Source organism: Mirounga angustirostris, unplaced genomic scaffold, assembly GCF_029215605.1.
Source record: "Mirounga angustirostris isolate CCGP_5_RB_7025 unplaced genomic scaffold, mMirAng1.0.hap1 SCAF_11, whole genome shotgun sequence".
Taxonomy (NCBI): Eukaryota; Metazoa; Chordata; class Mammalia; order Carnivora; family Phocidae; genus Mirounga; species Mirounga angustirostris.
In genome coordinates, this window is record NW_026991719.1 from 38,011,778 (window position 1) to 38,037,644 (window position 25,867).

At 41.9% G+C, this 25,867-nt stretch overlaps 1 protein-coding gene and 1 non-coding gene across 3 annotated transcripts in view; one reads left to right on the forward strand and one right to left on the reverse strand.

The window, feature by feature from the left end:
- The window catches only part of MAOB (monoamine oxidase B), a 116,844-nt gene that overhangs the window by 61,782 nt on the left and 29,195 nt on the right, over positions 1-25,867 (reverse strand). Inside the window, exons 2-3 of one of the 2 annotated variants that reach the window (XM_045876575.3) lie at positions 6,318-6,412; positions 5,226-5,363 (exon numbers count right to left, since the gene is read on the reverse strand). The exons of the other annotated variant lie outside the window; for it this stretch is intronic. Coding sequence (XP_045732531.2) covers positions 5,226-5,363; positions 6,318-6,412 — 233 coding nt within the window. The remainder of the gene's footprint in view (positions 1-5,225; positions 5,364-6,317; positions 6,413-25,867) is intronic. 2 annotated transcript variants of the gene reach the window in all.
- On the forward strand, positions 15,178-15,283 carry LOC123851426 (U6 spliceosomal RNA). Its single transcript, XR_006792597.1, has one exon. It is a non-coding gene; the product is annotated as a U6 spliceosomal RNA (small nuclear RNA).

Here is a 25,867-nt window from a genome sequence, read left to right on the forward strand (position 1 = left end):
TTAGTGAATTTCACCATTGTAACTGAATTCTATACATTCTCTGCCCTCCGCCTTCCGCGTGATTTAAAACAAACTCTGTGCTGCCCACAACTCGAGCCACTGTTAAGTTTATCCAGGTGTGTGCGTGTGTGTGTTCACACATAGAGAATAGGCTTACTGATTTTATCATAAATTAAGTTCCAAATGGAAACCTCGAAGGCCTAGAATAAATTCATCTCCTATCCCAAAATATTGCTCCAAATCCAGCCATCGAAGGCATAATTTTTGGCAAATTATTACATGCCAAAAAGCTGCCTATGTTTTCTAAAGAACACAAATGAGCACTTCGGTTTCTAGAATAACCTAAGATTCAGAATGATCCCTAGACAAATGGGTTTCACTCGCTGAAGAGGAAATTACTATCCTCCACACTAAAAAAAAAAAAAAAAAAAAAAAATCTCCTACAATGATAAGAGATATTTATTTCCAACAAATAAATGTCGTGGAATGTGGGTGGGAGGGGAAGAGAAGGTTCACGAAGCCCATCTCGGCTAGGGCAGACTCCCGGAGCCAGTGAGCTCTGCGTGGCATGTGTGACGTTCCTGTGAAATGGGCAGCTGTTCCTGGGCAAAATGCAAGAGCTTGTCTAACCTGTTCCCGGGGACTTCTGTCATCACAAGAGAAGCGAGTGAACCCTGGAGGCTTCCCTGGACTAAGAGGACTGGAAGCAGGGGTGTGGGGAAAGGAATTTTAAGAGCCTGAAGAACACCGGACACCTCTGATTTGCTCATTGCTAGTAGATGCTGAGGTCCTGCATGAATAACGCAGTTATAATTTGAATATTTTATGTCTCGATATCTGGGCTCTCATTCTGTGGCCGTTCCCTAATACAGAGAGCGAGTTCAGCACCTGTGATCTCTTTCACGAAACTCACAGAACAGATCTTGTCGCTAGAGACCTAGTTTCTACTCTCTGCCTTTTACAGGCCTTTGGTGTACTGGATTTTCAGCTGGATTTCGGAGTTCTCAACAAGTGGAGGTGGTGAGCCAAATGGTACCTCCTCCATGAGGTTGTGTGAGCAAAGACAGTCGCAGCAGGAACAAGCTGGCAATATATTTGAGAGAGGTCTCCTCATTCATATGCCTCTTCGAGCACGGAGGCTGACCACATCCAGACACACAAGGGACTTCAACAATGAGCTTGGCTTCTGACTGCCAGGAAGCAGACTAAGACCAGAGTATCTTTTTTTTCCCCCCTCAGTTTCTCCAGATAGCTGAAGTTGGTAAATGATTATCAGTGTGAAGTTGGGCTAAAGCAGTTTCACATTTGACTAGACTCTGGTTCCGTAGTTCAGACTCATAAAAGCTTCCAAAACAGAGAAACTCTATTTGCCGCTAGCCTAAATTGTACCAAACTTCAAAAATTTTCACCACTTTCAAGAGAAGAACCCAAGAGAATAAAACACAAATGAGAGAACAACCACACACACACACGATGAAAGAGAAAGAGGTGTAAATCAAAATATAGTGAAATTCCTTAAGTTTTCACTGGTTGTTTTCTTCTTTTTAATTATTAGATAGTCCCTAAAAGAGAACAATGTTTCCAAGTCACTTCCAAGGCACCTAAACAGCTGCCTTCTAAACTGTACTAGCAGAAATTAGCACGACTATTTGCAAAACAGATGAACAATTTCAGGACTGTGAAGCTCTAACGGAGGCGGAGGTATCACAGATTTCAGAAGGGAGGAAAACACCTTCCAAACTAATAAAGATTTGAGCTGGAGTGATCACTTTTCCCACCAATACTGAAATCCCAATGTAGCTTGGTATCACATCTTTTATTCACTAACGAGGCTTTGGAAAACCACACCGTAGCAACAAGAGACAGATCTATGGTAGCACTAAAAATGAATGCCACTCAGTAGTTATAAACATTTCTGAGAGACCGGAGGCAGACAGGAAAGAGGCCCCGCATATCACAGTACACACCAGGGGTTTCTGGATGCTTGTTACGGCTGGCATGAGCACACCCCATCTATCAGCTGACTGTTCCTTCTACAACTACCAGGGCCCTGGTGATACTGGGATTCATCATTTCTTAAGAAAGACACCCTTTGGGGCGCTCAGTCATAAAGTGTCTGCCTTCGGCTCAGGTCATGGTCCCAGGGTTCTGAGATGGAGCCCCGCATCAGGCTCCCTGCGCAGCGGGTGGCCTGCTTCTCCCTCTCCCACTCCCCCTGCTTGTGTTCCCTCTCTCTTTTTCTGTCAAATAAATAAATAAAATCTTAAAAAAAAAAAAAGAAAAGAAAGAAAGACACTCTTCTTTTGGAGAGCTAGCCCATTGGGAGCTGCCGGTCCCTCCTCCTTTTATGAGTAGCTTTCTCCTGCCCCAACACAGTTTCAGTTCCAACCAGCATATTCAAGTTCCTCAGCCTAATGTTATTAAATCTGCCCATAAAACTCTGTCTTCCATTAACGACCATGTAAAACATTTAAAAAGCAGATTCCTTGAGTAGGCAAATTTGAAGAGCAGGATCTGACAATATGGTAAGTGGCATACATGATACTCTCAGGTTTTGGGTTAAGAAATACACGTGCGGGGGCACCTGGGTGGCTCAGTAGGTGAAGCGTCTGCCTTCGGCTCAGATCATGACCTCAGGGGCCTGGGATCAAGTCCCACATCAGGCTCTCCGCTCAGCGGGGAGTCTGCTTCTCCCTCTGTGCTCTTTCTCTCTCTCAAATAAATAAATAAAATCTTAAAAAAATACACGTGGGGTTGCTGATGAAACAAGGCACGAATATACTATATGTTTGCATGAACCACAGTTTGTGCTTGGCAGTAGTCATTGAAATAGGCAATAGAGAGTAATGTCCAAATGCCTACAGGACTGCCTACCATGACAGAGGAGACAAATTTCTGAACTTCTTAGGCATCAGGTCTTTATCACTATTTATTATCTGGATTTGACCACGGGAGGTCAAATTAGCACCTCTATCGAGACTGAAAAAGACCTGTATTTCATAGCCTCATTAGTGTTTCAGTTGTCTTGGTAGTGAGAATTACAGAGTAAGTCAGTATATCAAATATATCTCTCTATATACATATGTATCCGATATTTTTTAAGTGTACTAATATTTCTCATTTCCTCCAGTAGAGGTCAGAAAATAGCAATAGAGGAATATGAAAATCTACGAAGAGAATATTTTCGAGTGATTTTTCTCTAGCTAGGATTATGGAAGGGTCTTTAAATTGCTTTTCTTTACCCACCTTTTCTAATTATATTTTTCCTTTTGTAGTCATTAAAAAGCAATGGCATTTATCTGAAATTTTATAAGGAGCACTGACGGCATAATGTATTTACCCGGTATCAAGTCAGAGATACTGCTTAATTATTTGTATTTTTTTTTCTTAGCTGCACACCGACTATTTGAAATCATCTAAGAAAGCGGCACATGTGGCCATCACTCTGACAAATTATTTCAGTGTAACATCATTTCTGCAACTGATGACTACGAGCAATCTCTTTCAAACAAGGAACTTAATGTCAGCCGTAAGATTACCAGAAGAACAAAGCATCCTGGGCATAGCTTCTGACTGCCAAGAAACCCAGCACACACAAAGACAGAGACATGAATATAATCTCTAGTCATTTCCTTTGTCTGGAAAAACCTAAAAGAGATCCTAGTGTTCTGGATCAGTCTCTGAAAGTCTTCCATATTAGGACAAGGAAGACAAAGAAATCGCGGTCAACGTGACCTTCACTTAAAAGCAAGGAATCCAATGAAGGATGCTTATTAAGCCTGTTGATTGATGTGTCTCTTTTTCTGCTAGACACAGATGGAAGCAAGGTGCAAAGGCTTATAAAACAAAATCTGAAGGTCAACCAAAATATTTATGTATAAATTAAGGAAATCTTTTACCCTATTGTACCAAATTAGATAGATGTTTATTTCCTGTTTTATTAAATGACTCATAATGTACAGTCTGCTTTTTGTCCTTCTTGATATTATCACTCACAAATAATATAAGGGTGTCAACTTTGTTAATGTAAATCAAAATTGACTGCTGCTAGTTACTTCTGTCTTCTAAAGGGATGATTTCTACCAGTGAGGAGTATGTCCCTGTACTGCTCATTTCCACCTGTAAAGGCAAATATGGAAGAGAGGAAAAGCTGAAGTTCAAAAGAGAGGAAAAGCTGAAGTTCACTTCTCTGCCAGTTCTCTGTGGGACTCCAGGGTTGGACCCAGAGTAGGGGACTCTTTGCTTGTCAGAGAACAGTGACTTTTTGGACCAAGACGATGATTCTGGGAAAAGAAGGATCTGGGAGATTTGAGAGGAGTCTGAAGACAGCAACACAGTAGGTGACTTGGATGCACAGAGAAGTGCGGCCAGTGAGAAATTCCCAGGGGGCTCATTGGTCTAAGACCTTATTAGAGTAAGAATGTCCAATATTCAATTCTAAGCTATTTGTGTTTCTGCAGTTAACCCCTGCCCCACACCCCTATTGCTCAAAACTTCGGTCAAGTCTGTTGCATGCAAAGGCTTGGGATGGTCTGAAGACAATCAAGATAAAGAGGTGAATTTGAACACAGGTTGGCATGGAGCAAAGGGAAGATAAGAGTCACAGGCTGTAAGATGTGAACGAGCAGAGATGTCATGGCAGCAGGAACCATGGGCCACAAATGATCATGGGAATGGCAGACCCAGTAAACTCACAGAAATTTGGGGGAGATCAATGGAGCTTCCCCACAAAAGATGGAATTTGGGGCTTGAGCCACTTTTATGTTAATCTCCAAAGAACAGTAATATTAGATGATATATAGGATACAATGACAAAATTTCAAAATATTATGTTAGGCATATTACAAATACTTTTCATAATATGAAGTCTAGGGCCATATTTATAAAACTGTACACAGGTTTTTGTATCACAAAGAGCCCAGGTATTTAAATAGAGGTATTTAATAAATCAATCACAGACATCTTTTTCTCTATTGGTTTTGCTAAACTTTTTGCCAAATGGGCAATGCCACTTTGTCAATAACCTTCCTAAATAGGTCAGAATTCCCACCTAGCTCCCCTTTGATGACAATGAAAACATTCTCAGAATGGTTGAAATACACTTATGAAATACATATGCATCATTCAGTAACGAAGTAGATTCTCTGAGGGAAGGATCTGGAATTCATATATGGAAAGACCTATAGAGAAGTCTTCAAATCCTTCAAAGGCTGGCCCAGGCTTACCTTTACATGGTAGATGAGACGCTCTACCTCATTCACTTTGTAGGTCTCCAGTCCTAGCTCCTTGGCTAATCTTAAGATACGATTCTGAGTTGGCCCAACATAAGATCCTCCAAGGTCCACATATTTAACCTTTTGGTTCTGTTTTCCCACAGGAAAAAAAAAAAAAAATTTGTGAAAATATTCTTCCTAAGATAAAAAAAAAAAGAGTTCTGAAACAAGCAAATTGTCATGTCATGGGTTATAGACACACTTTGAAGTGTATCCATGGAAAATGGGATTCTGTTTTCAATGGTACTTCCTTCATGTGACTTAGTTATTAAACCATTCTTTAAAGCAAATTGGACTGAAAACTTTAAATATGCAACAGACTTCTGAACTCCATCACTTACAACATATATCAAATCATGGTTTGGTTTTTGTAAGCTATAAATTATTGATGAATTTCTCTTTATTTGGTACTTCTGGTTAATTTTGAGATGCTTAATGCTGGAGAAAACCAAGAAAGGAAATGATCACTTCTTATGTGATTAATCCAGACATTTGAAAGATAGCATTAGGGAACATTTGGCCATAATTTGAACCTTTGAAATTGCTCTTATATATTCATAAGCAAGTTTTCTATATGGTCACAAATGGGCTTCACTTCCAATGACTAAGGACCGATCTTTGAAGAAGGGACTAGAAAAGCTCCCTATGTCTGAAGGTGCCCAAGCATAACCAGATACCTATTAGTCAGGGACACCATAGAAGGCCCTCCTTTTCTGTTGTTTGTTTGTCATGTGGCTGCCCTGCCCACCGCCTCCCCCCAAAGGTAAGAGAAGTTTCGCAAAGGTGGGAATCTTTATTTTATTCACTGATGTATTCCAAACATTAGTGCAATAATTCATCCGGGAAGTGCCAAGCATCATGAGATAAGCAAAGAGAAAGAAGAAAATGTTGGAAAGAGTAGCAAATTGAGAGAGAGGCTGTGGAGAATGTTTCAAAGTAACTTCCACTCTCTTAATAAAGAGTCAAATGAAATTCAAGACTTTTAGAAAAGACAAGACTCAGCTTCAGTCTCACATTTCTTGATCCCCATCCTTAACGTCTTACCCTGATGGTGTAAGTCCTGCCTCCCACCCGGTCCCGGGCTTCCAGAACAACCACATTCAGGCCAGAGTCATGCAGAAGCTTGGCCGCTGCCATGCCTGGGGGGAAAATACAATAAGAAATCACAATCAAACACAGCACAGGGACTCCAGGTAAGGGCCTCACGTTAACCTCCATGAGAAAAGTCCATGTTGGCTCACTTACTTGGCCTACTGTTACCTTCACCGTACAGGTGGCTAGGGTTTCTCAGTAAAGGCCCAGATTCCAAGTCTGGGAAAGCAACTGCAATTTCTAGCAAGAACAAAAGGGATTTCATCTCTGGTAAATGTCTCAAACCTTAAAAACATCTTTGGTTACTATATCAACACATCTATCTCTAAGGACTAAGTTGCATGACTATGTGTCTGACAACAGAAATGAAAATACAAGGCCATACTTCAGAGAAATGTATAAGCCCCAATAGGCACGAGACCAAATGTAGCCATTGACTTCATTCTCCAGGTAAATCTGAAAAAAAAAACCAAACCCATTAAGTCAGGGGGCGAGTAGGCCTTCAAAGGATTTGCGAGGACCTAGAATTGACTGTTAAATTCTGTGTCAACATGAACTTTTGGAAGTTGGCGTAAAGTTTCAAAACCAAGGACATAAAATTCAACCCACTCCGTGTCCTAGTTCTCCATGTGACCATCACCGAAGAATGAAATGACTCAGTGCATTCATTCATTTAATTATGAATGTAGTCAAAAATACTTAATGAATGCCTGAACCGCCCTGAATGTAGCTTTAAAAGAAACACAGCTTAGTCTACGGCCATACCACCCTGAACGCGCCCGATCTCGTCTAAAAGAAACACAGCTTGGGCGCCTGGGTGGCTCAGATGGTTAAGCATCTGCCTTCGGCTCAGGTCATGATCCCAGGGCCCTGGGATCGAGTCCCACATCGGGCTCCCGGCTCAGCAGGGAGCCTGCTTCTCCCTCTGACCCTCTCCCCTCTCATGCTGTTTCTCTCTCGCTTGCTCTCTAAAAAATAAATAAAATCTTTAAAAAAAAAAAAAAGAAACACAGCTTTATTGAGGAAAATTTACATACGATAAACTTTACTCAATGAGTTCAATGAGTTTCGACAAAGTACAAAGCTTACTGTAGAGTCCGTATATGTCTTTTTTGGTGTAAGCACATCCTAGGTGAAGTTTTTTACCTCAGAGATCTTAAAACCCTGCATTTTCGAAATGACTCTTACAGAGTTCAGTAAGATGGTTCTCAGAGAGGAAAACTCTGGAACTCTCACCATGATGACTGGATTTCCTCAGTTCTAATTACTTTCATCATTTGCCTCATGAGATCAAACAAAATCAAGGAAATGCCAAGACGCTGGGCCTTATAGACAAATGAAACAGTTCTATCTTGTCTTTCAAAAATAATAGTTCCGGGATTTTTAGACCCCCACCCCAAGTGCAAAAAAAAAGAAAAAGAAAAGAGAGATTCCATAAAAAAAAGGAGCTAATACTCATCGAGTGCTCACTACATTTGAGACGCTATTCTGAGTGTTTTAATATACTAATTCAATGAACTCTCACCACAACCCATTGAGAAAAGGCACTACTGATCTTCCCGTTTTATGGCCAAGGAGACTGAACCACACAAGGTCTCACAAGGAGCTTCACTCCAGGGTCAGAGTTCATAAACCACGCGTACTGCTTTCCACGGGGACTCAGAGCCATCATCTTCATAGATCACATCTCTCATTTTCTGCTACAGGGGGAAATTACATTTTCAAAAGATCTTTTTCACTTTATTTGGCTCAGCGTGTTTTTTTTTTTTTTAAGATTTTTTTTATTTATTTGACAGAGAGAGACACAGCGAGAGAGGGAACACAAGCGGGGGGAGCGGGAGAGGGAGAAGCAGGCTTCCTGCCGAGCAGGGAGCCCGATGCGGGGCTCGATCCCAGGACCCTGGGATCATGACCTGGGCCGAAGGCAGACGCTTAACGACTGAGCCACCCAGGCGCCCTGGCTCAGCGTGTTTTTAAAACACACTTGTATCTTGCTGTTTGATAAGCATCTGTCTAACAGAAAATAGGAGCCCACCGCAAGAGCCATAGCGGAAAGCCGAGGCTTTGTTCACTGTCTATCAGCGATCCTAAAAGAGGAAACCCACTTTTTAAAAGAGGCGGATCTGACATTTCATTATTTGAGTTCATCTGTCTCTCCAAGCCCTGTCCTTGGAGGCCCGGCAGGGGCTTTGAGCTGGTGGCAGGGTAAGGGTCCCGAAGTCCCCGGCCACCCACACATGGTGTGCACAGCATTGCACAACCCATCATTTGGAAAGATAAGGTTTGGATTTTTAATTCCAGTGCTAATTTTACCTCCATGAGGAAAAAAAAAAGGAGAAAATATTTCTATTTATCTATTTTTTAAACATTTCTATTTAGATTCAAAACTGCAGACAATTCAATGCCATTTCTCTTATCAAGCATCAGTTCGACAAATGAAATATGAAATAACATGCAGCCATAGTAACCGCTGTTATCACGGAATTCAGATGGACCCGCTAAGCACGCTGAGGCTTAAACAAAGGGGTTCGGAATGAAATACCACATCATTCATGCACACTGGCGTTTTCTAGTCCACAAAAGGCACTGTCTTTTGGTCTGCGCAGTTACCCAGTAGTATCTGATGTTAAACATGAACAGTTATTAAAACAAGCCAGGGTCTTATCAAACCATTCAGTAGAGACTTCTCCGTGCCCAGGTGCCTTAAAAAGTCATACCCAGAAAATTACAAAAATATCTCTAAATAGGGCAAAATGAGACTACGTGTTTGGAAATACCTTACAATTGGTCTAATATTCACGGGGTGGGGGGTGGTGAGCGGTGTTCAATTCCTTGTTGGACATCAACGGGCAAAAACTGATTTGAAAAATAATTGGTCCATGTATGGGGGGTTTAAGGAAGTCACTGCAGTTTAGGAGGAGGAAACTTCAGGGAACGTAAGAAACTGAGGATCATTTGGTAGACTTGGAGTCCAGTCAGGAGGTGATTAAGGGGAGCCTTCGGCTCAGGTCATGATCCCGGGGGTCCTGGGATCGAGCCCCGCATCAGGTTCCCTGCTCAGTGGGGAGTCTGCTTCTCCTTCTCCCTCTGCCCCCGCCACACACTCATGCTCTCTTTCTCTCTCTCTCATATAAATAAATAAAATCTTAAAAAAAAAAAGATTAAGAAGTAGCTCGCCAGAGGTTCCTCACTGATGACTGCGGGAAGGATGATGGTTTAACCGATGGAAGAATAAGCAAATACTGAACTCCAGACACATCTGAGTCTAATGCATAATGCCATGAAATCATAAAAACATTGCATCCTTCTTCTCAGGCACTTTATTTGGAAAAAGGTTTCATCAAAGTGATGATTATCTTGAGTATTTGGAGCCCTTCATTGGGAGGAGACATACAAATTATTTTAAATATCTAAAAATTATTAGCATTATTAGGATTCAGTGCTTCCAAGTTTTCGTGTCATGAAAACGACCCAAGGGTTAGATGAGGCAGGACACTGGAAAGTACTGGTAACAAAAGGTGTTTTGTTTGGTTTTTTTTTTCCAAGGTGTCTTAGGATCGGTGGAGGGGTTAGGACGGGGAGGGAAGAGAAAAATCATCATCACCACTTGCCTCATGCTTTGCTTTGTCAACCTGGCTCACGTCCTTCGTATCGAAACCTGAATATTTCATGAAACTGATTTTTCAGAGTTTTAAAATGCAAAGTTAATTGTTTTGAAAACATTATGAAACATCAGTACTTCAATACCACATAAGGACTTTTTTTCCCTCAGTCTAAAGCTACGCACCCACCCCCAAAAAAGTATCGTGTGAACCAAAACTGACAAAGAAATTCACTGTACCTCAAAGCATCTCTAACCTTATAAACCTGGTAAAAGATATAAGCATTCCCCCAGGAAGGATGAAAGCCAAAAATCTGCAAATAGCCCTCGACACCTCTGTCACTTCTGACAAAGCAATGGTTTTATGAGAAATTTCTAGAAACAACCAAGTGACCTTCTGATCAAAGAACTGGGGTTCTTTGATGTCTCTAAAGAGAATGCTTTTAGTTATTTAACACAAATACACACACACACAAAGGGCCTGGGGTAAGATGAAAATATCCCCTGTGTGAAATAAATTCATTAAAGGAAAGTGGTATTTGTAGATGGAATTTGGTGGTTAACTGCTGAACTCCAACACAGAGTAGAGAGGCAGGTAAAAACGTCACAAAATAGCTAACATTTTGAGCACTGACCGTATGTCAGCTTCTCTTCTAAATGTTTTACATATAAGAATTTATCCTTGGGGCGCCTGGGTGGCTCAGTCGTTAAGCATCTGCCTTCAGCTCAGGTCATGATCCCAGGGTCCTGGGATCGAGCCCCATGTCGGGCTCCCTGCTCAGCGGGAGGCCTGCTTCTCCCTCTCCCACTCCCCCTGCTTGTGTTCCCTCTCTCGCTGTCTCTCTCTCTGTCAAATAAATAAAATCTTTAAAAAAAAAAAATTTATCCTTGCAACAACTCTGTGAAGGGGGAGATGTAGAAAGTGAAGTGCAGAGAGGCCAAGTCATGTGCCGAAGGTCACATAGCTAAAAAGTGGCAGAGCCTGTATTCAAATCCAGACATTTGGACTCCAGATAACAAACATGTCCAGCAGCCTTCCTCATACTAACAGGCGAAACACAGGGAGCCTTCCGTTAAACATCACGGACCATACAAGCAGCAGGGCCACTGTGGGCACATTCTGTGCCTTTGTGTAAATTATAAGAAGACGCACACAAACCCCGCAGGTAAATTTCAAAATGGCGTCCTTCCTTCAGGGGAATGCAGCACACATGGGCCAAATGGCTTGGCTGGCAGGATGTGGGCTGGACAGCATCCCCTCTGTCACTGCATCAGCCTGGCAACTTTGTGCAGGGCACCTGCCTGAACGGCTTATGCTGTGGCCCTGAAACTCAGAAAACTTATTTCCTGGATGATAAGAATTTAATCACCCGTTCTTTGTCTCCTCAATGCTAGGACACAGTTGGAGCTTAGGTGATTATGGAATGGATTCATTTAAGACCCTTCAACAAAGATGACATTAAATCACTTAGTCAGTAAGTAAATAAATGGCCGTGATGGTGTCTATGTAAACATAATATATTTGATTTAGTATAAGAAACTAAAATATTTGCACACACTGAAACTGATTTCCTCTGGTCACACCAGAAATGGGAAAGGGGGGCATCTGGGTGGCACAGTCGGTTGGGCATCTGACTCTTGGTTTTGGCTCAGGTGGTGAACTCAGGGTCATGAGATCGAGCCCCGTGTGGGGCTCCGTGCTCAGCAAAGAGTCTGCCTCTCTCTCTTTCTCTCTCCCCCTGCTTGCAGTCTCCCTCTCTCAAATCAGTAAATAAATCTTAAAAAAAAAGAAATGGTAAGGGATACCTTTGCCTTTTTCAAAGGGAAAAAGCTGGAAAGAAAGAGTCTGCTGATATTAACCACCTTACATTTTACAGCACTGTAGTTTCCTATATTCACACACATTCAGTCCTTAACATGACCTGTGAGGCTAGCATTATTATTCCTGTTGTTTAGATTAAAAACTGGAGGGTCAGAGAGATTCAAGGGCTTGCTCAGCGTTACCCAACCAGCTATGGCAGAGTTAGAGCTAAAATCCAGTTCTGTTTCTATGTCCTCTATGTGTTTTTCATTAGTCACATGACTTCCTATAATATACAATGGCCTGTGTTTAAAAAAATTCCCCAAGCATGCCAAATTTTAAAATTAAAATATATCCTTATTCGTTCTCTTGGAAAGAATACATGGATAAAAATCACCGGCAGCCTGTCTGTGCCTAAAGCCTCGAAACCATATTACAGGACGATCTGAAAGCTTCTAGAGCAAATGCAGTACCCTCAAGGTCAGCTCCCCTGAACTACAGCTTAAGTGCTTTGGCCAAATGGTTCTTTCTCCTTAAGTACAGACTGACTTCTTTTTCCTGAGAACGCACCAACCCAACTCTTTGGAAAAGAGAGACAACGTGACATAAACCAAGCATACCAATGTGTACCGTCGTTTCAATCACTGAGAAGCAACGTCTAGGCTTAGGCTATTGACGTCTTGTTTGCAAATATGAAAAAGATCCCAAGCCTTCTTGGAAGCCCTTTGCTCTGCTTTCTCTAAGACAGACAAAATATATAACAGAAAAACAAATGACAATAGCTTCCAAAATGAAGGGGACCTTTACCGGAGCCTCAGGCTGTGGGATGATTTATGCTCTTGAAAAGAATAAAAAACATCAAGCGTTAGTGAGTTGCCATAGAAACCTTTCTCCAGATGATACTAGAATGAGATTGCTTCCAAGGCTTTTCAGAGTATGTCTAAAGCCATAAAAATTGTTTCTTCATCATGGCTTTATATGTAAATGATTACATTTTCTTAAAATGTCAGCAATCAGAATAAATCTTATTTCATAACCAAGCTTCTGTCTTTACCCTTTGTTGTTGGAAAGGAGTGGGATAGCTTTTGTATATTGTAATCAGGGTAGACAAACTTTGTTTTCACTTTACCTCAACATGGAGGCCCATGGAAAAAAATGCAAACCCAGAAATTACAGCTCTGTCTTTCTCAGTTTTTTAAATGAAGACTATAATATACAAAAACTTGTTATAGAAAACAAAACTTTTAATTCACTCGCCTTGAATCCTTTTGGAAATTCCATGGAATACGTATAAATAAGGGGATCAAGAGTACACTTATTGTGGTGAGCACTGTGTAATGTACAGAAGTGCTGACTCACTATATTGCACAACTGAAATTAACAGAACACCATACATTAATTATACTGGAATTCAAATCAATTAATCAATCAATCAATAGTAACCACTCAATAATTATAGGATCTTTAATAAGTTACGGTAATTGAGATCCTAACAATCATTATTATCAAGAACATAATTCTCAGATGAAATTAAAAAAAAAATTTATAACAATAAAAAAATTTTTTTAAATAAATAAATTTTTTTTTAAGATTTTATTTATTTATTTGACAGAGAGAGAGACAGCGAGACAGGGAACACAAGCAAGGGGAGTGTGAGAGGCAGAAGCAGGCTTCCTGCCGAGCAGGGAGCCCAATGCGGGACTCGATCCCAGGACCCCGGGATCACAACCTGAGCCGAAGGCAGACGCTTAATGACTGAGCCACCCAGGCGCCCCAATAAATAAAATTTTTTAAAGAAAATTCTATGCCCAACATGGGGCTTGAACTCACAACCCTGAGATCAAGAGTCACGTGCTCTGCTGACTGAGACAGCCAGGCGCCCGAGAAATGTTTTAATACTATTTATATCAGAAAATAGTAGCAGAAAACAAGGAGTTAAATTTATTTATCCTCAAACATTTAAAAGATTAGTACTATGGAACCAATAATTACTACTAGAAATCTTAGACTGATAAAAGCAATTTTCCTGAGATATATCTAATCATTAGGATAGAAATTAAATACTAAAAAAAAACTTTTTAAGTATAGAAGGTAAGCATAGGATGCCATGAGTTTCCTTGAATGTAACTTGAGGAGGACATATCTCATTGCTGTGATAGTAGCCCTCCTATGGAGTTTTAGACTCACAAACATTTTTTCAGGTAGAATATAAAATTGGAGGGGCACCTGGGTGGCTCAGTCGGTTAAGCGTCTGCCTTCGACTCAGGTCATGGTCTCAGGGTCCTGGGATCGAGCCCCTCATCGGGCTCCCTGCTTGGCAGGAAGCCTGCTTCTCCCTCTCCCACCCCCTCTGCTTGTGTTCCCTCTCTCGCTGTCTCTCTCTGTCAAATAAATAAATAAAATCTTTAAAAAAAAAAAAGAATATAAAATTGGAGAGCTATCATTCCCCCTTGGGCTCACCCGCTCCCTAGATCCTAGTCTCTGAATGCCCTGAAGAAGGTGAGAGGCCTGCTGTAGACTACCTTGAATATTTCTCCACGTACTATATGCTAGCTAACTGAACATAATAAAAAAATAAAATAAAATAAAAATAAAACAAAACAAAAAAAACACATCTTTTATCATGAAAAACGAGATGATGAATTTTAGGAATTCAGGAAGGAGAGGATAAAATGTGGGCATGGCCAAGGAAAAGAAATCTGGGTGAAATGTAACAAGTAACTGGAAGAAATGAAGTTACAAAAGAGTGGTTCATCTATGCCAAAGTCTGGCCCTCCCCTCCATCTTTTGGAAGCCTAGTGTGGAGCCCGGCCCAGAGGCTTTACTTTGTCCCCCCCAAAAACACTCCAGTGAAACCAAAGACAAATGCAGTCAGCTACAGAGGTGTACAACGACCAGAGTGGAAGGAAAATGTCACCGGGTTCAAGGACAACGCAGAACACCACCATTCTGCAGAAAAAGCTCTAGAGCTAATAGGCCACGGCCTGGCTGTATGACCCTGGCAAGAGTCCTCACGTTTTCCTCACCTGTGATTAAATGTGGCCCTTCTCATCCTGTGATTAATCTAAATGAGACAGGACAATGATTTTAAATAAGCCGAGATTTCATAACCCCAAAGCATCTAGCCCAAAGTCTCTCCTGTGGAGCATGAAATTTGGGTGACATCAGTAGGTATTAGAAAAAAACATGTGACTTTTAGGGGCGCCTGTGTGTCTCAGTCAGTTAAGTGTCTGCCGTGGGCTCAGGTCATGGTCCCAGGGTCCTGGGATCAAGCTCCGCATTCTCCCTCTACCTTTTGCCCTTCCCCCTTGCTCTCTCTCTAATAAATAAATAAAATCTTAAAAAAAAAATACATGTGACTTTTGTGCTCATGGGGGACAAGGAAATGCTGATTTAAACAAAGGTGGTTAGTGCTTGCTTCAGCAGCACTTACACTAAAATTGGAACGATACAGAGAAGATTAGCATGGCCCCTGCACAAGGACGACACACCAATTCGTAAACAAAGCTGGTTAAGGATAGGTGTGCTAAGGTAATTTTGGGCAAAAGGTGACTTATTCTGAAATGCATCAAAAAATAAGAGGGATTGATAGAGAGAGAGAGAGAGAGATGGATAGATGGTTACAATGGAAAAAAGCAAAAATAGCAAAAATGTTAACTATAGAATCTAGTTGGTTGGTATGTGAGTGTTGACTGTGTAATTCTCTGACGATTTTCGTAATAAGAAAATTCTGGGAAAAAAGTAAAACCAAGTGGTCAGAAGGTACAAACTTCCAGTTATAAAATAAGTAAGTCTCGGGGATGTAATATACAACGTGGCGACTGTAGTTAACAATACTGGATTGATACTGAAATTTGCTAAGAGAGTAGATCTTAAAAGTTCTCATCACAAGAAAGATGCTTCTCTAACTACGTGTGGTGCATGTTAACTAGACTTGCGGTGCATTTTGCAATATATACAAATATTGAATCATTGGGTGGTACACCTGAAACTAATATGTGTTAATTACATCTCAATGTTTTAAAAAACATTGTCCATAAAAGCAAAATTATGAAGTTGGTTATTTGAAATTGGAAATGTGTGGATCTTCCTAGATTATATATATTTCTTAATTGCAAAATACTTAAGGTTTGCCCAGCTTAAAGATGGATGAAACACTGTTCAAGTACAAATGTTGGAATGTTTGCTGACCTTTGCTGTATCAACAGTGATTGTTAGTAATAAGTTGTAATGGTGTTAGTAATGTGCTACGAAGCTACTGTAAAATAAAATAAAAATAAACACACACAAAGTTAAACCAGTTTCTGTTCAGCTGGACTTGTCAGAGACTTTAATTAATGTACTGCATGTCTCCATCAGGAGATACTATACTATTTCTGTCATTTCTTCATCTCTATAACTTACTGGGGGACAGGGGATAGAAGTGATTTTCTAGAAGGGCAGAAATGTCCCCTTACATATTTTGGGAAACACCACCTAAAGCCACTAGTTCACTTGGTCAGTGTGGCTACAATTGGTGGTAGGTCTGTCACAAAATCCTCCTCTCAGACAAAACAAAACAAACTTCTCCCCTCTTCCCTCAACAAATCAAACATTCTCAACCACACCATTGTCCTTAGGCAGCACGTTTTCAAGGAACTGATGTCTAAGCAGGACTTGCTTCTAGAAGAGAGCAAAGCTTAGCAGGAGAGGCACCACGGGGGGCGGGGAGGAAGATGGTGACTATAATGTATTTGGAAAGGGAGCTTCCTGGGGAGGCTGGGCGTGTACTTGGTTCAGCCGAGTTACTGAAAAGCAGGAAATGGTGGAACGGAGAAGGATAAAGACAGTATCTTACCAAGATAGGAAATAGAAGTTTCCCTCCTAGGGACATGAAGTGTGGCAGGATCACGCAGGTTGAAGGCAGGCCAAAGAGAGAAGGGAAGTCCAGGAATCTGGAAGGACTGGGGGCAGGGCCATAACTAGAGTCTTGGAGAAGGGGGGAAAGTGGGCTGCCACCTCTGAGATGTTATAAGTTAGCCAAAGGACAACCAGATGAGGGAATTTGGGGTAGCACGGTATTAGGGGTTGAATTGTGTCCTCTCAAGATCCATATGCTGAAGTCCTAACACCCAGAACCTCAGAATGGGAACTCATTTGGAGACAGTTAAAATGAGGTCATTCAGGTGAGACCTAATCCAATATGACTGGCGTCCTTATAAAAAGGGAAAATGGGGTGACAGGCATGCACACACAGCAAAGACCATCAGAGGATGAAGCTAGAGGTCAGGGTGAAGCCTCTGAGGGTCAGGGAATTGTCAAAGATTGCAACAAACTACCAGAAGCTAGGAGAAAGGCATGGAGCAGATTTTCCCTCCTAGTGCTCAGAAGGAACAACCCTGCTGGCACTTTGGTTTTGGAGTTCTCACTTGCAGGCAATACCTTTCTGTTGTCTTAAGCCACCCAGTGTGTGGTTCTTTGTTAGAGCAATGCCAGCAAAACTAATACACATAGGAAATTTTCTTTTCCATATTAAGGTAACATCACTGTTCATTGAACTTACTTTGGGATTGCATGGTGACAAAAGCCCTAGATGGTCGTGTCAGGCTGACATTTCTTACATGCTGAGGAGCCCTGGGGTGTTGGCGGGGGGGGGGGAGGGGTTACGCGGAGAGGGAGGGATTATTTGCCAGCAGTGTTATTTCAGGACCTGGGAAATGGGGCACTAGCCCAAACAGGTGTTACGTGAGCAGTTGGGTGAGTCTCATGATGAGCTTAAGGATCTGAGTTTCAGCCTGTGAGCTGTGAGCAGCAAAATAAAAAGCAGGTCTTGCAGCATTCAACACAGAGCAGTAAATAATAATCAGGGTGCATCAATCAACCTAGAACCAAGGTGAGGAATGGAACTTTCTGGAGATAGGAGTTAAGAAATTCGCCTTGCCAAGGTTATACAATTTCTATGCTTCATACAAATTCCGTGGTATTTTTAGAATGTTGAATATCAAACCTGTCATTAAACTCGACTCAAAAATTAAATGATTTATGAAATGATTCAACTTCCTGACAAAAATTCTGCCTTCAGAATCTCATTGCTTTTCTCGGTGCCAAGAAGAGCCACGGCCCACCCAGATACGAGAAGTTTCACCTGCCAGCTCACGTGCTCCTGGTCTCTGGGCCCTCAGACCAGGAGGGATGGCAACACGGCGGCCAGTCAAGTGTGAACTTAACCAGAAATGGGCCATTCGGAAACAAGTGTGTGGGAAAATGTGTCCTTTTAGGTCTTCACAACCACTTTCAAATAGAAGTCAAAGGGGTGGAGGGAGCAGTTCTGGCATTACAACATTGACCTCAATGTCACAGGCCAAGTACCTTCTGGGTTGTTTGTTTTTAGATTTTATTTATTTATTTGACAGAGAAAGAGAGCACAAGCAGGGGGAGCGGCAGAGGGAGAGGGACAAGCAGACTCCCCACTGAGCAGGGAGCCCAATGCGGGACTCGATCCCAGGACCCTGAGGATCATGACCTGAGCCGAAGGCAGTCGCTTAACCCACTGAGCCACCAGGCGCCCATTCTGTTGTTGTTGTTGTTTTTTAATCCAACCTGAAAGCCTCATGTTAAGACCGTAAGTCGCATCCCGACAGTGTGTAGACCTAGACCCACACCGGAGTGCGCAGATGTGTGCTCAGCAATCCAGCATATTCGCGTGTGCGCGCACACGTGTGCTGAAACTGCACGGCACACATGACCAGGAGTACCAGCTGGGGTTCTGGGCTGACATGGAGATAGCAGGTGCACAAGCTGCCAGTCACTGGGGATTGCATGTCACTCTTCTTGCCAAAATAGGGACACAACATACAGCTACTATCCTCATGCATATTTGTTTCGTTTTTTTATTGACTCAACTGGAACAATCCTTGTATCCAGAATTCCAAACAGGTAATCAAGGAGTAATAAAGAAAAAGGAAAAGAGATGGCTCTCCTGTGGGGAGTGTGAACTGATCGGTGCTGGTGGGAGGGAATAAAGGCAAAGGGCAAAGGTGTGTTTTCTTAGAAGCTGTTTTCACATTTTAGCCTTGGAGCTAACCCTCCTCCCTGCTTTATCATCCCCAGCCCAAAGTCGGCTTCTCTGGCAGCAGCCTACATGTAAGACAAAATACATCTTCCATCACCGGGGAGAGTCAATAATCCCACCTAGGGCTCAGGAATTTGCCCTCCAAAAAAAAAAAAAAAAAAAAAAGAAAGAAAGAAAGAAAGAAAAGGAAAGGAAAGGAAAGAAAAACCCCTACAGGATATTTTTAAGAATTGTTCACAACTATTTTAATTTTGATAAAAGACCCTGTTGAAATCCTAGTGTTTTAAAAATCAATGATAACAGCTTTTAATCAAGCTCTTATGTTCCTTTCACTGTATTTTCTCTTATTTGTTCCATTTTACTAAAATTTTAATTATGTGGGGTTTTTTTCCTTTTAAAATAGAAAGCAGTGGATCCAGAGTCTTCCCCCTACCACCAGCATCCCACCATCAATATTCACTAGAATGCTCCTTCCAGCATCTTGAAACGGGCTGCCCATTCTGTGACCATCTCAACATAAAACTGAACTCCAGACAAAGCTGACAGCCCAAAAGCACTTTCCCAAAATGTGGCCTGTCTCACTCTGGCCTCTGCCTTCGTAAGAAAAAGTACTTGCTGATGTGGCTACAAAGAATTTTCTTTTACATTCCTAGATGCTGTGGTAAAGTATTTCTACCTCACACCTCCTGAGTGCTAGTCCCTGGAAGTTATACGTTGCCTGGGCTTCTCAGTTATGGATATTGAGGTTCTGGCAAGATCTTGCCTTTACTTTGCATTCCAAGTTGAGGATTGAAAATCTAAAAGCAGTGGGAAGCAGGGCAGAGTAGGCAAAGTATGAAGTGGGCAGATGTAATAAAAGAGGCAGGGCCAAGGAAAGATAAAGACTGTGTGCCTTGGAACAAAAGTTCATAAATCAAATTTTAAGGGAACCTGGGTGCCTCAGTCGGTTAAGCATCTGCCTTTGGCTCAGGTCGTGATCCCGGAGTCCTGGGATCGAGTCCTGCATAGGGCTTCCTGCTCAGTGGAGAGTCCACTTCTGTTTCTTCCTCTCCCTCTGCCCCTCCACCCCACTCATTCTCTCTCTCTCTCTCTCTCACACACACACACACACACACACACACACACACATGCTCTCTTTGGCTCTCTCTCAAATAAATAAAAATCTGTAAATAAAAAATCTATGAAAAAATTTATAAAAATTTTTAAAAATCTCAGATAAATAAATAAAAATCTATGTGAAAATCTGTAAAAAACTCAAATTTTAAAGCACTGGAAAGCCATCCCCAAATTGTGAAAGGCTTGGCCCAAGGGCTACCGGTTTAGAACCTCTGCTGTAAGCCAATTTCTGGGCCTCGTCTCATTAACAAGGCTGTGGTTTCCGCAGACAGCACCATTTTCCTGAGTCCCTACTGATACCTCAGCTCTTTGAACGGCTTCAAAGATGGCAGCCCTCCCTGTTCCAAAAGCTGGGCTCTTCATCAAACCACTAAGAAGATCCCTAGTTTTCATCGTATTTACGATGGAAGGAAAATTGACAAACCTGAAACTAATGAATGATCAAATCTTATCCATTTTCCCAGGGTTTTTTCTGGCTTATGACTTGGGCCCAGTCATCTACCTAAGAGTCAACTCTAAAACCGGGGCTTCATCCTTGACTTTTTCTGGTCCCTCATCCCATCAACGCCATTCAAGAGGCTTTTCCTGTTATATCAAACCAACAGATCAAAGATAGGTTGAAACCTCTTCAGGTCCGGCCAAAACCCAGCTTGTGCCTTGATAAAAGACTTAACAGAAAGCCAAAATAAGCTGGCAGTGTTTGTGAAGACAAGGTCTCAAATGGAACTCAGATGAAATTACTTACATGTTTATTAGATTCAGTTCTTTTTAGGGAAAATTATAGTCTAAACCTCAGTGAGAAATCCTGGATTCAGTTGTCAGGAGTTAGTATCAGAAGAGGACCCGCCACATAAAAATTAACACCGGTGCAAAGATTTACAGAAAAACAAAATATCTATTGCTGTTTGGGAAAATTATTTCAGGGGTGTCTGTAGCTGGGATCCAGTTTCCCCATTCATTTTAGGACACCTGCTCAGTTACCCCAAATCAAAAATAAATTCACGCACTTTTAGCCAGAATATCTAGATTCCATGTTGAGTGGCGGCCCCCAATCCCTGCCAATCCAACTGTCTCAATTCCTTACATTAAATTGCTTATTACTCCCCAAAAGGAAATTTTAATCTTTCTACAAAATTAAACATCTCTCATATTCTGGGTCTGCTATTAATAAGATGATCAAATTTATCCCCTTCTTCAAACCTCAACTTCCTAACTTGTAAAACCATATAAAAATATGTATCCCCTACCTCACTGAGTAGTTGTGTAAAGAAATTAAGGCAAAATATATAAGGTACTCAGCGCATCACCTGTTGCCTGGTAAATACCCAACAATATCTGTTCAGGGAATGAATGAGTCTAACATCTTTGGGAAGTATTTGGCTTTGAAACTGGAGGAATTAAGTTCCAACCCCTTGGTCTCTGAGGCACTGTAGTCTTGGGCAAGGAACTTCTGAACTCCTCCTAATTCCAGTTTGTAAAACAGGGACAACACCTTGCCGGCGGAGTTGATGCAAAGATGACGTGTGCAAAATTACTTGCATATCCTGGGCCTGCTGTTGCTATCTGGTAATAGACAGGCTGGGCTTGGAAATTAATTATGCCTCTACTTCTCCTTCCCTTCCATTGCCCTACAAACACTGACTGACAACTTAAGGCTTTTTTATAGCATCTCATCAACTTTGGACTCAGTATAGATGATAATCTATAGACCCCGTCTTACAATATTAGCACAACCTCCTAGGTTTTAATAGTTCTTCAAATTGTGCAGCAGAAACACAAAAAATGACCCTGTCTTAAACTACCTTCTTTTCAACCCGTAACGAAGCAATTGGATAAATTATATCAGGAGCTGGATGAATGCTCACTGACCACAGCAGAGAGGAGGGAAAGCGATTTTTCTTTCTCTGTTGATAACATTTTTATCACGGACCTAGTGCAATCTAAGCAGTATTTTTGATTAATCATCACCAGAAGTAACATTTGAACATCTCTTCGCTAATATTAAGACCATTGTATTTGACAGATCCCTTCATGCGATTCAGTGAACGATGCCTTTGAACTTCTGGGTGTAGTTTCCCACTGTCCAAAATGGCTATTTCATACCTTTTCTTAAACTTCCTACATGACACCACCCACCCCAGCCCTTTGCAGCTGATAACTCTGCTTCATTTTTTATGGAACTCATTCATCTTTTCACAATAAATGCACATAGACACCTTCGCCTGTTCCTGTATGCGATGCTTGACAGCTTATGACTTAAATGAGTGGCTTCTTTAAGGAAGCCAACCCTCCCCCGCTCTGTTCGGATCCTATTTCCTCCAGGGTTTGGTCCACTGCTCATGTACTTCTCCCACTCCCTCTAGCCTGGATCACAGTCATCAGCGTACAAACCTGCTCTGGCATCTCCAATCTTGAAGACACCTGTGACCCAACATCTCCTTTTGCTTAAACCCTTCCCCTCTGCGCCCCTTCATAGCACTTCTTCAAAGAGTTATCTACACCCATTGCCTCTATTTCCCCATCTGACTCCGGTCAGGTCTTCATCCCTACCATTCCTCCTAGACTGCTCTTGTCAAGGCCACCAGCGATTTTCACATTGCCAAATCCAATCGGTCAAGTCTCGGTCCTCATATTACCTGTTCTCTTAGCAGCTTTTGATCTCGTCCTTTTTGACCCACTGTCTTCTCTGTGTCTGGGCCACACACTGCCTTGGGTTTCTTCCTCTCTAACTCATTGCTGCTTCTCAGATCTTTTGCTGGATTCTTCTCTTCCCAGCCTCTAAATATTGGAGAGCCCCAGAACTCAGTTCTTGGACCTTTTTTTTTTTTTTTTTTTGAAGCATTCCCGGGTGGGGGCGCCTGGGTGGCTCAGTCGGTTAAGTGTCCGCCTTCGGCTCAGGTCATGATCCCAGGGTCCTGGGATGGAGCCCCACATCAGGTTCCCTGCTCAGTGGGGAGTCTGCTTCTCCCTCTCCTCCCTGCTCTGCTCTCACTCTCTCACTATCTCGGTCTTTCTCAAATAAATAAAATCTTAAAAAAAAAAAAAAAAAAGCATTCCCGGGTGATCTCACCTCATTCTGCAGCCTTGAAGCTTTGAGCTTGATATATAAATTGCCTACTTCGTAGTGCCTTCAGCTATTTTGTAATCATCTCAAACTTAACATATTCCAAACAGAGCTCTTGAGTTCCCTCCCCCAAACCGGTTCTTTTCCAGTCTTTTCCATTTCAGTAATGGTATCACAATGCCCCCACTTGTTCAGGCCAAAAATTCAGGAATCGTGCTCAATTCTTTTTTTCCCCTGACCACCCCCCCACCCTCCAATCACTACATCAGTGGGTCAATTCTACCTGAATACAACTGTTTCTTAGCACCCCTCCTACTACCACCTTGGTGTAAGATGACACCATGTCTCCTTTGGACTATTGCTATAGCCTACAATTGCTTCCACTCCTGCTTCTCTGATTTCCCAATTTACAAAGCCCAGAATATCTTTTAAAACAACATCAGATTCATGACATCTCCCTGTTTCAAATCCACCAGTCACTTACATTGCAAAGAGGTGACCCCACCATTACACTCACTTACAAGGCCCCATAGGAGCTCATCCTCACCTACCTACCTTGTCTTACTACCCCTTGCTCATACCACTCCTGCCATATTGATTTTCTTTCTGTTTTTTGAACATATCAGACTTGTTCCTCACATAGGGGCTTTGCACCAACTGTTCCCATCTCCCGTAATATTCTTCCCCCTTATATTTACATGTTCAACATCTCGTGTCTCAGCTTCTACCTCATCTCTAAGGAAGACACCCCCTCTATCTTATTTTTCATGAACTACTTACCACTGGAGGTACTTTGTCTGTAGGTAGATAGGTAGGTGGGTGGGTGGGTAGGTATTTATTTGGTTGATTCATTGGTTATTTATTGTGCAACCCTCCTCACTAGATTATAAGCTCTGTGAGGACAGGGATCTTACTTCTTTTGGTTCCTGTTTTAGCCCCAGCACCTGGGAGAATACCTGGCACATAGGTCTCCTCAAGAAATAATGGTTGCTGGCGGAAAAGAACTCAGGCAAGTTATTGAGTCCATCTGCGAAGGATGAAGAAGGGCTCATTTTACAAAGAACTTACTCTGGTGGCTTCATCAGAATGCATTTCTACACAAAAACTGATGTATCACAGGGGCACCTGGGTGGCTCAATCAGTTAAGTGGCTGCCTTCGGCTCAGGTCCTGATCCTGGGGTCCTGGGATGGAGCCCCGAGTAGGGCTCCCTGCTCGGCGGGGAGTTTGCTTCTCTCTGTCTCTCTGCCCCTCCCCCTCACTTGTGTTCTCTCTTTCAAATGAATAAATAAAATCTTAAAAAACCATGATGTACTGCAAAACTTATTTTAATGTCAACATGACCATTTGATCACAAAAGTTCTTTAAAATTTTCAACCCCACCCGAATCTTCTTTTCCAAATATCTTTTAAATTATAAATTTAATACAAAATTTTTGCAAGGGAAAAAATGCCAATATGGAAATGGAGTCTTCTACCTGGATAAGGATTCAAACGGGTCCCCAAATATTGAGAATACAGTGTCCACTCCACAACCTGTCTGCCCCACATCTAAAGTCTATAGTTTCCTTTAATCAATAACGCCATCTGGTCACTGTCGGAAAATCAAACTGTTTCTTTTGCCGAAGGTCAATTGAGCATCTGATATTTTAAAGAGGTATATTTAAGGCCTTTGTTACTTATTAATTCCTCTGGAGCATTTAAATCCCATGCCTGCACCATTAGATGGTGGAAAAAAAGATACCTGGTCTACGTTGTACTAGTTACTTACAGAAATTTCTTATATATTAAATGAGTTTTAATATTATGCTGTAGCTGAAATATTTTTGTGTGCTTTGTGTGCATGCATGTTTCTATACATTAAACAAACTTTATCCTCAAGCTCCGGGCAGAGCCCCAAACCGTGCTATCAGTCAGCACTAGAAGTTGAAAGGTGAAACCACCTCTAATGGAAGAGGCCAGTTCTATCTTGTGGAAAGCAGGTGTAATCTGGACCTGGGAATCCTGCAATCCTGGACAAATTCCTCTTAAACAAAGGGGCACATGGAACTGAGAATGCCAATATCACCACCTACACCCATGGTAGCAAAAAATACCTTTAAAACCTTTAGTAGGGGCACCTGGGTGGCTCAGTCATTAAGCGTCTGCCTTCGGCTCAGGTCATGATTCCAGAGTCCTGGGATCCAGCCCCGCATCGGGCTTCTCCCTCTCCTCCCGGCTCATGCTCTCTCTCTCTCAAATAAATAAATAAAATCTTAAAAATAAAATAAAATAAAAGTCTTTATTAGGAGCATCTTCAATCTGGAAAGTTATACTGTCATGTCATGCTCTTCTGTGCCCTTTTGTCCCTCTGTATTTCTGTTTGATTCCACGAGTCTTTTCTTCCAGGGCTCCTTTCCTCTGTATATATCTCTGTGACAGTCTCCACGTTCATCCTTAGCTCTGCGTCTTTTTTTTTTTTTTTTTTTTTTTGCGAGAGAGAGAATGAGAGAGAGCACATGAGAGGGGTGAAGGTCAGAGGGAGAAGCAGATTCCCTGCCGAGCAGGGAGCCCGATGCAGGACTCGATCCCGGGACTCCAGGATCATGACCCGAGCCGAAGGCAGTCGCTTAACCAACTGAGCCACCCAGGCGCCCTTAGCTCTGCGTCTTAAGAGGTCCATCTGTTATCCCATACCTCCCCAACTCCTTCTGTCTCTCCTAACCAACCCAAACACAAAGCCATTATTTATTTATTTATTTTCCCATATGTTGACGTGGCCAAAAATGTACAGAGATTTGGATGTCACCTTAGTACAGGTGAGTTTTGGAACCACTGAGCTCAAGCGAACTAAGTCAATCAGAGAAAGAGAAGTATCATATGATCCCACCAT